The sequence below is a fragment of the Lonchura striata genome, chromosome 22, assembly GCF_046129695.1.
Source record: "Lonchura striata isolate bLonStr1 chromosome 22, bLonStr1.mat, whole genome shotgun sequence".
NCBI lineage: Eukaryota > Metazoa > Chordata > Aves > Passeriformes > Estrildidae > Lonchura > Lonchura striata.
Genome location: NC_134624.1, coordinates 10,765,612 through 10,783,011, shown reverse-complemented (window position 1 = coordinate 10,783,011; position 17,400 = coordinate 10,765,612). Strand labels below are relative to the sequence as shown.

At 44.8% G+C, this 17,400-nt stretch overlaps 1 protein-coding gene across 5 annotated transcripts in view; it reads left to right on the top strand.

Annotated features, from left to right (window-relative positions):
• Positions 1–17,400, top strand: part of MAPKAP1 (MAPK associated protein 1) — a 78,342-nt gene that overhangs the window by 24,447 nt on the left and 36,495 nt on the right. For all 5 annotated transcript variants that reach the window (XM_021543727.2, XM_021543721.2, XM_021543723.2 and 2 more), the window contains 2 exons: positions 8,059–8,231; positions 12,183–12,359. In XM_021543727.2, coding sequence (XP_021399402.1) covers positions 8,059–8,231; positions 12,183–12,359 — 350 coding nt within the window. The remainder of the gene's footprint in view (positions 1–8,058; positions 8,232–12,182; positions 12,360–17,400) is intronic.

Here is a 17,400-nt window from a genome sequence, read left to right as displayed (position 1 = left end):
ACAGATCAAATAAAATAAAAAACGTATTCACAAGTTGAGGTTCTTAACAGCCAAAGAAATATGGAAATGTTTTATTAGAAGATGTTTCCAATTGCTGCTGTTTGCAGAAGAGTTGGATGTGTCCATTTAACAGACATGCTTGTTGGGAGAAACATTCCTGAGGGAGAGAATTTGGGTTTTTTTAATTTCTCATAGGACACTCTTTTAGACTATGCCTTTACTTTGACCCTAGTAGTTGAAAAATCATTTTAAAGCATTGATGGTTAATTATGGAAAAAGGGCTCACTTATGTGTCTGTTTAAGCACCATGAAATCACTAATCAAAGAGTTCTTGTTTTGTAGTTAAACATTAAATGTAAGTGAAGTGGTAATTGGTTTGTTCTTGATTCCAGTATAAATTTATATTTCATTAATTTTTTTTTCAATTTATTTAATATTTCCCATTCAGAATTTGTAAAGGAAATATAATGGTCAGGTTTTTTCCATGTAAATTCTTTTGTTTCCCTATCTGAACCAAAGAGGAAGAAAATTCTCACTATATTCTCAATACTAGTAGAGCTTCCTTGATTTACTAATAAGAGCAGTTTCTCAGGTCTTTGTGGAGATTGAATTTATGAATTTATCATACTTCAGGCTGCTATGGACCTAAATCCTGGGGGAAAAAACGTTGAAAACACTTTATGTCAGAAAGTGTCCTGCATCAAAGTTGCTTGAACAGCCCATCAGGGCATTTTCACATATCTTAAGGGCAAAAGCTTCTGGAGGTTAAAGTCTTTAATGCTTCTTTTAGAGGTGCCCCCGAGTGCCACGTGGCTGTTGGGGTGGTGGAGGCGAGAGCCCTCCTGAAACTGGTTTGTGTGATGGAGGCACTGGTGTGCCAGCACCTCCTGCCAGGAGGGAGGGGGTGCAGTGGGAAAGTGTCAGTGGGACACTGTATTTGTTATTTATTGTTCATTATTTATCACTCCTGGGCTCCTTCCCAGTGCCAGGGGACCTGCCCTGGCACGCAGGGCTCCGTGGCACCCCAGTCCCAGAGTGCAAATTCCTTCCAGAGTGCAAGGAAATTTGGCTTTAAGGGGGTAGTCTAAGGACTGATGCTGGGAAAGAAATCACCGGTGGAGGAAATCAAATCCCATCTCTGTGAGCTGCCTGACTCCACATCACATTCTGTCTCTCTGATGGCTTTTAAATTGAGGGGCAAAAAGCTGTTGTGATAGTGTCACTAAACACTGCAGAACAAATTTCCATATAAAACCCTTTCTAGGTAGGAAATTCCAGTTAATAATAGTTTGGAGGAAAACCTATAGTAAAACTTGAGCATATTAACTATTAAGAGTTTAATTTGAGCTCTGGGGGAAATGATGTATTGAGGTAGGTACAGTAAAACTGATGAGATTGCAGGCAGGTTTTACAGATGATTTTCTCTTTCTTTTAAGAATAATTGAGTCATTTTAATGATAAGCCTTGCTTGGCTTCTTTGAATGGTCTGCATGTAATTAGTTGTAGCTTCAACTTTGAAATGTTTTGACAGAAAATGTATCATTTAGCGGGTGCATTTTTTCCAGCATCTGCCTTTAATATTTGTTCATTCTCTGCAACGCGCAACTTTGCTCCTTCGGGTCGGAGCCCGGGCACGGCTGCGTTGCTTTGTTGCCTCGGCTGTTTCCTGCAGGATGGGGCAGAATGATGCACAGAGCTCGTTCTGCAGGCAGCTGGAGCCCGTTGCAGCTGAGCGCAGCACCTGCGGTGCCGCGCAGCCCGGGCTGGCACTGCGCTGCCCGCCGCAGCCGCAGCCGTGCCAGGGAGCGAGCGCGCCTGGCTCACGCTAATTAGAGGGATGATTTGTGAAACGCTGCCTATTTATTTAATTAATCACCGCCACCAAGCTATAAAACCCGTATTTTAAAAATCCCTGTTAGTTTGCCATGTGGTTAATAGATTGTGGCACATTAAAAAGTGACACGGTGATGTATTAAAAATGTTCCACCTAAGGTTGGCTGATGTCCTCGAGGAACTTGAGCTGTCTGCTTTGTGCAGCAGAAGCAGAGGATTAGAGGCTGATATGTTCAAGGATTGAATATTTCTGAAAACATTTATCTTTTTTGGAGCATCTGTTCATTAAAATAGATCGTGGTATGTTCCTTAACGCACAAATAATGTTTATGGTGTAGTTTTAATTATAAGTTTTGGTTGCATTTTGTTATTGCAAACAATAACTCTATTCCTCAGTATTAAATTGTAATGTTTATTACTAACTAAAATATATATAATTCTTCTAAAGAGGCCGTTCCTTCTCCTCACTAGAAGGAATTTGAGGATGGTTTGGGGTAATGAATGCATTTCTGCTGCAGCTGGAGCAACAGCACTTGGATCAATCTAAACGTGTGTTTTTGTCCCTCCTAGAGCTGTGGGAGCTGAGCAGCCCAGGGCTGCAGGGCAGGCTGGGCTGGTGCCACACGGCTGGGGGGACATCCCACCCTCTGTGTTGGCTTGGGCATGCAGAGAGGGAGCAAAATGCCAGGGAGTGTGGCAGGGGAGGGATGGTCAGGGCCATTTGTCCTAAATCTGACACCTACGTGGGCATAAACACATCCTGGGCTGTAACAGGGATCTTCTGGGACTTCTCCCTTCCTCCATGTAGCATTTGTCAGTATTAAGAATTCATATTAATAGCACTCCAAGTAAAGCAGATTTCAATTCATAGAGAGTTGTATAAATGAACGTGTGTTACTATAACTGAAACGTGCTGTTACCAGCACTATGTGTCTTATTCTTTGCTCAGGACCTAGATAATTTTATTAATTGTGGGAGTGAATGCCAAGCAAGAGCAGCGATTTGGGTGCTTGGTTGTGTGGTTATTTCTGTAAATCCTGGTTTTGAGGCTCGGGTAAAGATGTGTTCAGGTGGAAGGAAAGTGTCCAGCTCGGAGGTGCTGCTTCTCAGCTGTGTGTTGTGTAATTAACTGGTACATGAGGAGGGGGCTGGAATAAAACATGAGCATGTTAATGCAGCCTGGAGCAGGGGTTGTAGTGATCATTGCCATGCAGAGGACGCATTGCTCAGAGCTGCTGCTGCCTCTGCAGCCTGCGAAACATCTGGACCTTTAATTGACAAATCGCATGGTGCCGTGCAGAGCAGGCATGCTAAGTGAAGTCAACAATTTAGAATAAAAAATAATAGTGTGTTATTTACCTTGGAGTTAAATATTCATACTTTGTTATGCTTTGGATAACAGGAAATTACCGGGTTAAATTTTTATGAATAGTGACAGTGTGAATAAGATAAATTAAGTATTTAATGATGTTAATGGAGTTTTACATTGTGATCTGCTAACTCTGCAGCACAGGCTGGGGTGATGCAGAGGAGAATCCTCCCCTCAGAAGGGAACAGCTTTGAGGCTTCACTGAGAAGCTGCAGGGCTGACAGTGTGCTGGGTTCTCTCTGGGGTGTCCTCCACCTGTGGTTTAGGAGTAACAGGAGGAACCCAGTGCCCAAAGTTATGAAAAACCCCAATGCTGGTGTAACCACCTGATGACACAAACACCATTCCTTTTTTTGCCATGGTAGGGAATCGTGTGGTGGGCTGGAGAAGGAAAGAAAAAAGAAAAATATGGTCCCTTATATTGCCATAAACATCTGTGCTGTGATCTGTTAGAAATTTTTGTGTGTTGTAAATACTGGGTTGTTATTATTATTATATTTCCACATTTCCCCTTCAAGTATTTTCTGTGTGTCAATTAAATACATAAGCAAGTAAGTTATGTTGTGGAGGTGATTGCTGGATCACAGAGTGTAGTCAACACCCTGTCACCCAAACCAAAAAACATTTAACTGAGTTTAAAAGTGAGAAGACATTTTGCATTTGGGAATGGAATAGCATTTGTTTCCATTTTGTGCAGTGTTTAGCGTTGTTTGCTGGGAGGTGAGTCAATGACTTGAATTAATTATAATTACTGAAGAGACATACACTGATTGAGCAAATAAAGTAGTAAGCTCATTCGTGCCAAGGCCATCTAATTAAATGCTAACTTTGGGTAAGCTAGATGTGCATGAAAGATTAATTTTAAGAGGTTTTTATGACTCCCACTAAATAATGATTCAGTAAAATCTTTGCATTATATCATTAGAACATCTAATCTTAAAATGATATAACATTTAGTCACAGAACTCCATTGTGCAGGAAGAGGCAGTAAATTGTCAGTGTTGAAAATCAATCACTTTTCTCTTGGAAATGTTTATGGACTTGGTTTTAATTTTGTGCCGTGGTGTGCGGTGAAGCAGAGCAGGAGTGAGAAGGACAGGCTGTGCCCGACTGCCACAGCTCCCCGTTCTGCAGTGCTGCAGCAGCTTTTGGGGTGAGCTGTGCTGGGCTGGAGGAGCTGTCCCTGGGCCAGGAGTCAGGGCAAGTGTCAGTGACTGCTGAACGTGCACCCCATCTGCTGTTGGAGGGAAGGGTGCCTTCCCTCATGGAATAACATTTGATTTTAAATCTTAGAAAGACATCTTATGTTGGAAGAACTGATAGATTTTAATTTTTTTTTTTTTTTTTTGTAATTTGACATACTGTAGGAGAACACCACGGAACCTTAAAAGAATCCATCAATAAAAATACTAGGAAAGTTTTCTATGATTTATTGTACATTTTCAGTGTATCCAGTTACTCCTCACTTTCTTAAAGGATTGGTGGGATATAACATTTCTAACAATAAAAGCTTAATGGAATCAGATTTGTGATTTCCTAGAAAATTAACGAGATATTTTGTCAATTTTATTCCAGACTTCATTTGTCAGAATATACAGTGTCCAGTGACAAGCTAAAAGAATTTTTTGACAAATTAACTGTGCCACAGGTGACAGATCAGGAAAATGTTAATTTAACAGCCCCTTTATGCTTCCCAGATTTATTGGAGGCTATTAAGGAAACTCCAAATGGTAAGGCCCCTGGCCCTGAATAGATTTTCCATTGAATTTTATACAGGATCTATTAATAAAGTTTGATGCTGCCTCTTTGAATATTAGTAATTGTCCTTTATCTTCTGGGTTTCTTCAGCATTTCCACTTGGAGCACAGTTTTGAGCTGGGGGCCAGAGGTGATTGTGGTTCCAGGGGTGCCTGTGGTTTTGGGGTTCCCTGGAGGGTTTGGGGTTCACTGGAGGGACCAGCGGGGCCGGGCTGGTCCCCGTGCCCGGTGCCACCAGGGCCAGCCTGGCCCCGTGGGCTCCAAACAGATCAGTAATCCATCTCTTGGGGACCTCCTGCACAATTAACTGTTACCCTGATTTTTAAAAGTGTTTTCTTTTATAGTTGTTTTGAATGTCTTAGAGTTCTCATAAAACTTCTTCAGCCTTCTGATGTTTACATGTTTCTACTGGAGTTCTCACGCACTGTTTTTAATTGTTTTGCATTCTTCTTTGTGGGAGGAGAGAATTGATGGACTGTTGGTTTGCCCAGTGTGGCTGGAGAGGTGGTAATTCCATCCTCCAATCCATGGGCACCTCTGGAATTCTATAAATATCAGGTGCTCAAATGAAACGTTCTCTTTTTGGCCTTTGAACTTGCCACGTGTCTGTGCCCTTACTTCGTGTCCAATAGTGACAATTAACACTCTGCAGGGTGGGCTGAGGGCATGGATTCCCTCAGACAGGGACCTGATGGCTTGGATTGTTCATGTGGTTCTGAACAAAACCACCAATTTGCAATAAGCACAGTGGAGGTTTCCTCCAGACCCCCTTGGTGTGGGACTGATCCCTGAGCCCTGACACACCACAGGTTTGTACAAACATTTCCTCCCCAGTGTGACAATGGATGTTCTCATTACTGCTAGAAAATCTAATTGGCTTATTTCAGCCTCCCTAATACCTCATGGCCATCAGCTTTACAGACCTCTAATTAATAAAACTATTTCTCTGACTTTTTAAAAGATCTTGAGTATAACGGCAGTGCTTTGAGCCATTTCCCAGTCCTGCTGTTGTTGGGATTGCTCCCCTGGCTCACAGAGCAGTTGGACTCCTCATAGGTGCGTGGGTTTTACCTGGTTTAAGTCACCTGTCATTTTGCTGTTCACACTGAGTGTTTGTGAGCAGAGCAGGATAGCTGTGGTGGAGGGACAAGAAAGATAGTAAAAATAGGCTGGAGGAGGCAGAGGAGATTTAGAGATGGGGAGAACTGAGACAGGTTTAGTTAAAAACCAGCAAACTCCAGGTCAGCCCAGTGTGGGGCAGGCAGAGCCATGCTGCAAGAGGAGCCCCAGGAGTGTCACTGCCAGGCTGGAACAGCTGGAGCCCAGGGCCCCTGGGCAGGATGATTTTATCATTCCTGGGTTTGGGGCTGTGAGTTCACAGCGTTCCTGCAGTGGCTGATGGATAACCTGGTCTCCTGGGGTGTCAGTCCCAGCTCCTGGCTCGTTTGTCCCTTCCCTGGCTGGGTGTATCAATTGTAACCTTGGCATCGACTCCCACATCTGGGTGTCCATTTTTCTTGGCTTTTCCATTAGCAGGACCCAGCATTACTTACGATTCTGCCCTCCTTGGATTTATATATGTAACTGCCTTGGCGTGCCAAGGAGCCACATTAATTTCCTGGTAGCTGCTGTTTGCTCCTTCTCTTGCCAAACTGCCTCAGCTCGGGGCAGGACCGGCGCTCTGGGCTCCCGTGCCCCTGGGTGTCTGCCCCTGGGCACACACAGCTGATTCCTTACCTGCTACCAGCTCATTTCCCTTCCAGAATAAGTCGTGGAAGTAGAAAAGCAAGAGAGATGGACAGACAGGAACCCACCCTGGTGTTTTTTACCAGCTGTAGCTCTGCTGTGCTCGTGAACTCGTGAGGTTGTGGGTGGTGTCCCGGATGGTCCCGGGCACATGACTCAACCAAAGGTGTTCAGGTTTATCCAAGAAAATGAAGGAGTGTCCCATGTTCTGTTGCAAACCTAATCCTTCCTTTAAATGAGCCAAACCGGTTTCTTCTTACCCTAAAAATATGGGAAGAGGAGGTATCTGTTCTATAAAAATGCTTTCTTAAAAAATAAATGTATTATGTTGGGATGGATTTTAATAATACCTTTAGCTATGCCAGTATGAATAACTTTAGTCTTTAAATTCCTATTACTTCTCTAATTTATAATCACACTGAAGGATCAAATGGTTTTTAACAATATATTGAAATTAGCACATGGCATTTAACTCCCTGTTTTATGCTCTCATTATAGATTTATAGCATTGAATCCTTTTATTCTGTTACTTAGAATTCCAAGTGATTAATTCAAGAAGCCCTTTCTCTTCTCAAGGCCCTTGTAGTATGGAGAGAGATGGAGATACTTGGAGTGCTTTGGAAGAGGGGATCAGGATGTGCAATCTTTTGTTTGTTTAGAAGATTTCTGGGTGAAAGCTGCAGTCCTACCAGCAGTGGATTAAACATTCTTTTCTTGCAATGAAAACTTTGTAGATCTGTGTTGCTGTGTGCTCCATGGTTTTTTTAATTGTCAATCTCCAGGGCACCAAATGGGTTCTTTTTGTGCAGTAAGTTCCAGCAAACCCCAATGTTAGTTGATTCTTCTTGGTGTCCTCGAGCAGAGCACGTCAGGCTCAGCTGCGTGTGTGGTTTTCTCTGCTCTTGGCAGAGAAAGGCCAAGCCTTGGTGTGTGGGTGTCTGTGCTCCCTCCAGGGGCTGGGGCTCCTCAGGTGCTGGGGAAGAGCTTCTCTTCTGCAGAGCTGCAGAAACAAGGGCAGTGTTCTTCAGAAATCTTAGCCTGGTTTGTTGGGTCCCTCTCCCTCCCCATCCCGCACATAATTCCATTTTTTTGGATTCTGCAGGAAGATGGGATCCTGCAGCAAAGTTCAGGCTCTTTATGGAAATCTGTGAAATCATGTCCAGATATTTCATGTCCTTCTTGCAGATAAACAGCAGGGAAATAATTGGAATTTAAATGTTCAATCTTCTTCCAATTTTAAGCCATAGCAGCATATTTTATTTTCCTGCTGAGCTGAATTCCATCCGCCCAGATTCTGTAAAAACCCTGTCACATGTTTTTATAGATCCTGATGAAATGTGTTTCCTCAACAGGGCCATGTTGGTACAACGGCAACCAAAAAAATCGATGTCTACCTCCCACTGCACACAAGCCAGGACAAGCTGCAGCCCATGACCGTGGTGACCATCGCCAATGCCAAGGTGCACGACCTGATCGGGCTCATCTGCTGGCAATATACAAGTGAGGGCCGGGAACCCAAGCTGAAGTAATGCTCTTTCTTTACTACCTCCTGACCTCTAAATTTCTCCTCTGCAGCCTTTTTGCATACTGAAATGGAGTTCTGTGTCAGTGTTTGGAAGTATAAATCCCAGCACCTTCACATTTGTCAGTGCTCCCCTCCGAGCAGCACACGTGCACCTCCAGCCGTTTCTCTCTCAATTAACTGCTGTGTGCTGGGAAGTGATCAACAGCAAGGCTTGGATCTGTAAATGAATCATCATTTCAAAACTATGTAAAAAAAATGCTAACTTCATCACTTTTGGTGTCACAGAGGCATTCGTTATTTCATGTCCCATCTATTTTTTGCTGATGTCCTTAATGGTTGAGATCACAAGATGTCAGATAAAGCCCAGAGCTGCTCTAAGTCCCTTTGCTATGCTGGAGCACTGGTGGTGGTTGGTAAGAGCTGTTCCCCTTTCCTGGCAGATGACAGGACAAACCTGTTCTTCAGAACAGCTCACCTGAGCAGCTTTCATTTTAGAACAGTTGTGTAAAGTACTTCTGGTTTTGCTGGGCCATAGAATTTACAGAGTTGTCAGTGGCAGTTACTGGCAGGGATGCCCCTGGTGTGAAGGAGGTTGATAGTTTTGTTTGGGTTTTTTCTATATGAGCCAAATTTAACTTTTTTATTTTTGATTGATCCTGGAATACTGAATGAATAGGGTGGGTTTTTTTTGATCCTGAATTTTGCAGCTCACTCTTTCAGCATTTTTCAGGAGCCCTGCAGGGCTCAGCAGTCTTAGCTGCTGTTGGAGCAGAGCTGTGGGGGGAATGGGAGTGAGGTCTTGGCCTCCCCTGTTTGGATTTGCTGATTTCTGTTCCATGGACAGGGCACACAGGAAAGCAGCCCCTCTTGGAAACAGTTCCATGGATGTTCTTTCTTTGGGTGTAGGTTTTCCCTTAGCTCTTCTCAACAGACATATGAAATGTTTCTGGGGTTAAACACTTGGCTTTAATTTGTCCTTTTCTATGTTCTGGAGAAGAAATATAAAATTATTCACAGATGGTGCCATTTCATTTGCTGTTATTAACTTCTGTTCATTATATCACAAGTTCAGAGAAGCATCCTTTGTGTATGATTAGGTTATTTTTCAATGAGTAAGACACCACTGTTGTCAGTCTTTGGGCACACACATATTTTCCAGGAGCACAGCAGAGCTCAAATGGAACAGCACCCGTGAGTGGAGTGTTCCATGAACCATCACTGCCCACAGCACAAGGCAACAGTGGGAAGAAATGAATTTCACTGTCTGCCTTGAAGGATAAGATGTTATGATGTGTCAAAAAGTGCTCCTGAGCAAGGAGGCTGTCCAATGTAATCAAATCTCAGGCAGAAAGAATAAAATAAATAATGGAGGCGTGAGTTCCCCAGAGCACGTGTCAGACACAGCAACAGCTGAGAATCTGGGGACAAAGGCTCAGACCAAGGGCCAGAGCCTCGAGATTCCTGGAAGTTTGTTTTCTTCTAGGTCCTTAATTATTTCTCATCATCTTTTTTTTAGCATGGCTGTCTGCCAGTCCTGAAGCAAGGACTGATTTAACTGTAAACTAAATCTCATATTTCCACGTAAGGAAGGAGCTCGTGTAGGGTACCCATTCTACATTGGCCATTTGTTCCTGATTCAGTCAGGAATCAGGAGAGGGTGAAAAGACAAAATGGGGATCATTGTGACACTGCACTAAAATACATCTGTAGAATGCCTCAGATGGGTATGCAAGGCATGCAGAGTGACAACTATACCTGCTAGTGACACTGTGAGAATAATGAGGAAGTTTTAGACTTTATAATTAGGAGAAACAACCCCCTCTGTCTTTAGGAAAAGAATATATTACTGCCTAATTCCTTTCCCTAAAAGATAGGTGTAAGAGTCTGAAGTGAATGAGTACTAGTTGACAGCTTTGAGAACATTCTGTATTCAATTAGGCTGCCTTTTTTATATAATTGTATTGTATTTGTCTCTATTCAGTCTCTTGGTTCGAGGAACCCCTGGCAGTGTTAGCAGCCCTGTCCCTGGCCTCTCACACAGGGACTTGGGTTGTAACCCAGCAGATATTTTCTTGCCAGCCCCTGACAGATGTGCTGGAATGATTCCATCTGCAAAAAATAAACGAAATCCCTTTCTAGGAAGAAATTAATAGTGAGGTGCATAATTCAAATACATTTGCTATTTTTAGAAGCGAGGATTGAATCTCTCAGTTTTTGTGCTGAACTTGTAAGTTCCCAACTTCAATCTCACTCAGCCTGGTGGAGGTTCAAAGTGCAGAACAGTTTTACTCACTGGGCTTTTTTTTTTTCACCTGGTGGAGGGGAGGACACAGGGAATGGCTCCCACTGCCAGAGGGCAGGGATGGATGGGAGACTGGGAATTAGGAATTCTTGGCTATGAGGCTGGTGAGGCCTTGGCACAGGGTGCCCAGAGAAGCTGTGGCTGCCCCATCCCTGGAAGGGTTCAAGGCCAGGAAGTTTTTTTACTAGTATTTGCAGAATTTTCAAAATTCAGAGTGGTGACTGTTGCTGAATTATCTTTGGTGAGCAAATTTGCAGCTTACATTAACAGCAATGCATCATTATTCCCTGTTTTCTGTAATAAATGTCTTAGTCATGACAAGATGCCGATAGATCACCTGGACTAAGCACTCTCAATAAAGCACAGTTGCAACCAAAGGTTTGTGAATTAATTGAGAAAATTGCAAATCAGGTAGTCAGTGAAATAATTCATTGTCACATCCAATCAATAAACTTTGTAAATCAACTCATTTAATTCAAAAAATGATCTATATAGATCAAGCGACCAATTAAACAATTAGCATACACTTTACAATTAATTAATTTAAGCATCAATCATGCAATTAAAACTCCAAATTTAAACTGCAGAGTTTAGAAACATGCTGCCACATGCACCTCCAGCTTTACTGCATGGCTGGGGAAAGGCCTGAGTGTTGGCATGTTTACAGTCAGGAAGAATACTTACTTTCAGGTCAATAATTTAAACTGAAGTAACATTTGAAATAGATTTCAATGTTAGGAAATTATGATTAATACCTGTTTGGTAGCTATAAATAGTTGTTTTCCTCTGGACTTTCATCTGTGGAAGGAAAGAGGCTCAGCTCTTTATTTCTCTCACACTGTATCCGTATCAGTTTTCTGTGTTAGTTCTGCTTGTTGGTGTTTATTAATTTGTGACTGCTTTTAGTGAGTGAACTTAGGTATTCAGTAAAGGTAAGTTTTCTGCTAATCATTGCTATGTGTTGGACAGATTTTTTACTTTTCCTTTAGCTCGTTACCCCACTTACCTGCCCAAGAGCACTCTGCTTTTCCAGCCTACAGACACTAAACTTTCACAGTTGCTTGACCTGTGGAAAATCACAGAGACCACTTGTTTGCCTTTAGCTCTGAAGAGTAGTCATCATATGAATAAATAAATTTTCAGAAATGGAGAAATATTACTCCCTGCTTTATGAAATCATGAGGCTTTTTTAGATTTCAGTGTATTTTGATCATTGTCAGGTTTCGCTTGAGAGCAGTTAAGGATGAAGACAGCTCTGCTCTGAGGTTTGGGGTTTTTCTGTCACCGGAGGCTTGTGGCAGCAGGGTACGTTGGGAGCTCTGGGGACGTGTTTGGGTGTCCCCACACAAACCAGGGGTGTCACTGCACAAACCAGCGGTGTCACCACACAGACCAGTGAGTGTCCCTACACAAACCAGGGGTGCCACCACGCAAACCAGCGGTGCCACCACACAAACCAGCGGTGCCACCACACAAACCAGTGAGTGCCACCACACAAACCAGCGGTGCCACCACACAAACCAGTGAGTGCCACCACACACACCAGCGGTGCCACCGCAGCAGCAGGGCATTTCAGAGCCCTGCCCCGTGCAGGCTGCAGGTCTGGGGGCAGCCCCGAGGCGCTGCTGACCAGGCGCTCTCTGTTGCAGCGACAACGTCAGCGCCTACTGCCTGCACATCGCCGAGGACGACGGCGAGGTGGACACGGACTTTCCCCCCCTGGACTCCAACGAGCCCATCCACAAGTTTGGCTTCAGCACGCTGGCGCTGGTGGAGAAGTACTCGTCCCCGGGGCTGGCGGCCAAGCAGTCGCTCTTCGTGCGCATGTGAGTACCGGCCTGGCCTGGGGACCGGCTGCCTCCGCCTCCTCCTCCCCTGCTCCCTCACGGACCTCGCCCCAGCTCGGGGCCACACCTGCTGCTGGTGCTCTGCAGTGGGGCAAGTGGTTTTATAGACCACTTTATAGACCAAAGTGTTGCAGCGTGGCTTGATAACAAAGACGTGTTTGAGAAATGAGCAGTAACCAGGCACACCGGCTGGAGCTGGCCTGGCATTCTGGACATTCCCCTCCCACGTCCAGAAGGGTTTGGTGAGGGACATCCCATCCACCCCTGAGACCTGAGCTGTCTGCCTTGTAGATCAAGAAGAATTTGCTATGTCCTTATCAGTGAAATAGGGATATATACTGTGCTTGATCACTTTTATTTTCCTTTACTTGTGAATGAAAAATCTCTTAAACCATCAGAAGGCCTTAATTACTAGAACAAAATGCCAGGAGCATAAGCCACTTCTTACTTGGGAAAAATATTTCATGTTTGGAGCTCTTGAAATGAAAATGCTAATAGGGTTTTCCTGGTTATTGGACATTACTTACATTTCTGAACACTACAGCTGCTTCTAGTTCTGAATAATCAGACTTTTTTTTTAAATCTGGCTTATTTAATTAGTTTTTATATTCGTTATTGTGTACTGTGTTTCTTAGCGACGTTCCAAAGCATCCTACAGAAAGCCGTTGTCAGAAATCCCACGTGTATTCCCAAAGGCCACATTCACTTTATTCCACTGCATTAGGGCACTGAGAAATAAAATATTCTGGCCCCGGTGTTCACAACTAAGTTATTCAAGGCTGAGATGCTGGGCTGTGCTGAGGAAGGGGAGGTCATTGTCTATAGACAACTCTAAATGGTTGCTGATTTCTCATCTGGCAGAAGTGCCCTTTCCCAGCTGTGCCCCTACCCCAGTGCTGCCCTGGGTGCCTGAGTTGGGGTCAGTTTTCTCTGCAGTGAGCAGGGGTAGGTCGGGTTGGGGTCAGTTTTCTCTGCAGTGAGCAGGGCTGGGTCAGGTTGGGGGGCTGGCTCTGCCCTTCCCTCAGCAAGCTCCCAGCCTGGCCAGCACAGCTCTGCCTGCAGCTGGGAGCCAGAGCAGTGTCAAGCTGCAGGGTCTGTAGAAAAATGCAACATCTTTTGGTTTACCATCATTTGTGCTGATGTGAGGAGCTTCCTTCTAGCTTGGAAGGTGCTGCTGAGGAGAAATAGGACAGCTGCATCATAAGCAGTGTTCTTCTGAAAGGGTCAGTTCGGTGGTACCAGTGTCCACATTTTAATTTTAAATGGCTTGCGATTACTGTGTAAATAGCTAGGTTTAAATTAGAATTTTTAATGTGTCCCCTAGAATAAAGAATGACTTGATCATCACTTAATCAAAAGGTGGTTACCTCTGTGAGTTTACATGTGCGTGCTGTCATATTTTTGTAGGGATTTGCTGTAAATTCTATGTCTTCTTCCTCCCCTGTCACCCTACCGGTGCATGTAATTGTGGTTTTATATTTTGCATCTCTTTTTTTTCCTCCTGGTGCTGAAGTACTTCAGCTGCTGCCATGTCAGCCTTGTGACTTGTAATGTTTATTAATACTGAATCACTGTTGAAAAATGTTGATGCGTGTGAGGAGCTCGGTGCTGGAGCCTGCTCCACCTCGCTCTGCCCGTGCTGCCGTCGCCGAGCGCAGCGCAGCGGGGCCCGCCAGGGACCCCCTGCAGCAGGACATGTTTGAGCAGAAACAGTTTGCAGAACTTTATACACTTCAACTGCTGCCAAGGCAAACTCTGAGCCACTCCAGTTCGTTATAAATACCCAGAGGTGGTGGCTGGGAGTAGCCCGCAGTGCAGTTTATATTCCGAGCTGGATGTGAATGTCTTTGTGGCTGTACAGAGTAGTAAATAATTGAGTTTGATTAGGGAGAGGGACCTCATTATCCCCCCACCTGTGCCCAGCTGGTAGGGGAGGGTCGAAATGAAGCCATTAGCTGTCGCTCTTACTGGCATCTCAAAGAGCTCAAATACATCTGTGTCTTATTTTCTTTTCTGGCACAATCAGTTGAGCAAGCTAAGCAGGCATGACCGAATTTGGCAAGTTCCAAGGACTCTGGCAAAGTTACACAAGGAGAAGACGGAGGGCAGTCGTTCTGGCTGCTCACTGCCCATTAGTCTAGCGAGTTATGTTTTTGGAAGGTGGCTGCTGTGGAGAGCAGAGCTTTGTCCAACATCAGGCACTCACATGGCCCCACTCTCCTGTCGAGGGGTTTGTCAGGAAGAGGCAAACAAAGCACCACATCCATGGAAATACAGACTTCTTGAGGTGGTGAGGTCATACCTGAAAGGCTTAAAATAAATCTGTACCATCATTAGGGCTTTTTCCCTTGGAAATTTTATTATTGGAACTCGACACACTCGATCTAATGGTGTTTCGAGGAGCTGTAGCTCAGCTGCCAATTGGCACACAGGAAATTTGGCATCCAGTTCTTCTGCTCTGTAGCACTTTTTTCTGTTTTGATATTGTTCTTAAATTGCTTTGACAATTATATACGAATTTTCAAAGCAGCACCTCTGCCATATCCGATAGTTTAAGGTTTGAAACCCTTTTACGATCCCAGATTTGCATTGTGCATTTGCAAATTCAGTTCGAAGCCCTGGAATGTGTTTTTTCTTGGACTCCAGCAGCAGTCCCCCAAAGGCCTGTTCCTGGTTTGTGCATGGGGGTGGGTAATCTGCGAAGTACATTTTAGAATATTCATATAAAATTTAAGACAGTTAATGTGGGTGCAAAATTTAGAATGTGGCTCCCAGGATAGTGGAGAGGGAAGAGTAGGAGGGCACCAGAAGACTTGGTAGAGGTCTAAGGACTGTTAAAGTGGTGTCAAAATGCAGCCAGTTAAACTCAGTAGTGCACAGAGCTATGAAGGCCAATCTGAGATGCACAAAACCAGGTTTTTTAGGCTCAGAGTAAAACTTGTGGTTGGCATTAGCTAGTCCAGTTCCTATCACTGTGCACTTTATCTTAAAAATTACCCAGCTTAAGGTAAATCCATTGCATCAGCTGGGATTTTGAGTCTTAACTCTGACTTTGTGCTGATCAAGTAGAAATTGCTATTAGTCACTCCCAGGCACTTCCAGCCATGCCAGTTGGTTATGCAGTGAGCTTTAAGTGCTATAAATTCCACTTCTGGAAAGTGAATTCCACTTCTGTGTTAAAAAAAAAAAAAAAAGAAAGAAAAAAAATTAAAATTGCTCCAGATTGGAAAAGAGCTTTTCAAAAAGCTCTATTCTCATTCAGGGTAGAAACCTTTTGTCCTTCCAGTGTAGGTTGTTTTATTTTGTGGCAAAAGTGGGGACTCTGCCTGTTCCCATGGCACCTCAGCACCACGAGGAGAGCTTCTGCCTCTGCTGCTGTTTCCCTTTCCCTCTCCTGAACCTTGCCACCCTGGCTCCAGCACGGAGGCTGTAAAAGAAGATGGAAAGCCAAGTTACTGCAGAATGATCACTATCATTAACATTCACGGGTGGTTCACTTATCATTCCTGACTGCACAGACATGGCAGCCGTTATGAAACGTCCACAGGTGTAGCACGATGATACATATTACATTGTGCCACAATGGATTTATGTATTCTGTAACAAAAGAAAAGTGTAATGAAAAAATACAGAAGGTAATCCTTTATTCCTCCACTGCACAATTTATCAGTAATGCCTGTGGATGATAAGTGCCAGGGATTTCCTTTGCTTGATTTAACCTTGTCACCCAGGTATGTTTTTGCAAAATGACAGAAAATACAAGCTAAGGAATTTCTTTGGCTTCCAATTTGCCAGCAGCAGTTTTAATTGATTGACCAGCATCTGCTTGTCTGTCCTATTTTCAGTGTGTTGACCTAAAATAAAGGTATTGCATCTTAGCAGAGTGAGGTAGAACACATCGTTTGTGATTGCAATTAAGGATTGCTGGGACTGGGCTGAGTGAGGGCAGTCCAGCCCATGGCCAGTGCAGAGCAAGCTGGGGATGGTGAGCTGAGGTGGGGGTGTGTTTCTCCAGCACAAACTCCTGTGCTGTGGTCACACAAGGCAGGGTGTGGTGGGTTGCTGGTGCTCCAGAAGCTCCAGTGCCAACCATGGTTCTGGGACGCCCTGGCAGCAAGTCCAGTGCCAGAACGAGGAGCAGTGGGCTTAAACTAAACCACAATAAGCTCCACCTCAATGTGAAGAACTTCTTTCCATGGAGGGAGCAGAGCCCTGGAACAGCTGCCCAGGGAGGGGCTGGAGTCTCCCTCTCTGGAGATATCCCAACCCCACCTGGACACTTTCCTGTGTCCCCTGCTCCGGGTGACCCTGCCTGGGCTGGGGATTGGACAGGGTGATCTCCAGAGGTCACTTCCCAGCAGCTTCCCAGCTAATCTGTGATTCTGCAGGGCTTCTCCTCTGGGCACAGAAACATGCCCTGGCTCTGGCCTGGCCCCAGGATGACGGCAGGAGCTCTTTGGTCTGGGCTTAAGTCCACCCCCGGCTCAGATGTGTGGGGTTGCTGAGTGCTGAAATGTTGCTCTGACAGTCTGTGGTGCCTTGTGAGAGGGGAGCCAGGGCAGGGAGGGGAGCAGCTGGACCAGGCTGGGGGTTTGGCCCCTCTGGCTCTGCTCCAGAGCAAACAGCCAAGAGTTTACAAAAGCGGGGCGCGCTCTGCGTCCCACCGCTCCTGCCAAGCACTCACTCACGGCTCGCACACTAAATATAGCAAAACACAGAGGCTTTCTTATTTTGCTTTGATCAGTAAAATAAACTTTCAGAGATTGTTCTGGGATGAGATCCAGCTTCTGAGGCAAAGAATGGCCGTGGCTCGGGCAGGGGTTAGTAATGGAGTGTCAGGGAAATCAGTCTGACAGTTCTCAGGCCAGCTGCTCAATGGAAAGGATCGGCTGAGCCGGGACGGCCGGAACACGGGCGGATCGCAGCAGCCTGTGCTCTTTAGCAGCTGAAGTGTCAGCAACTGAGAGAGAACCTTCCCTTTTTGGGACGTTCCTGATCCATGGGCGTGACCAGCCCTGAG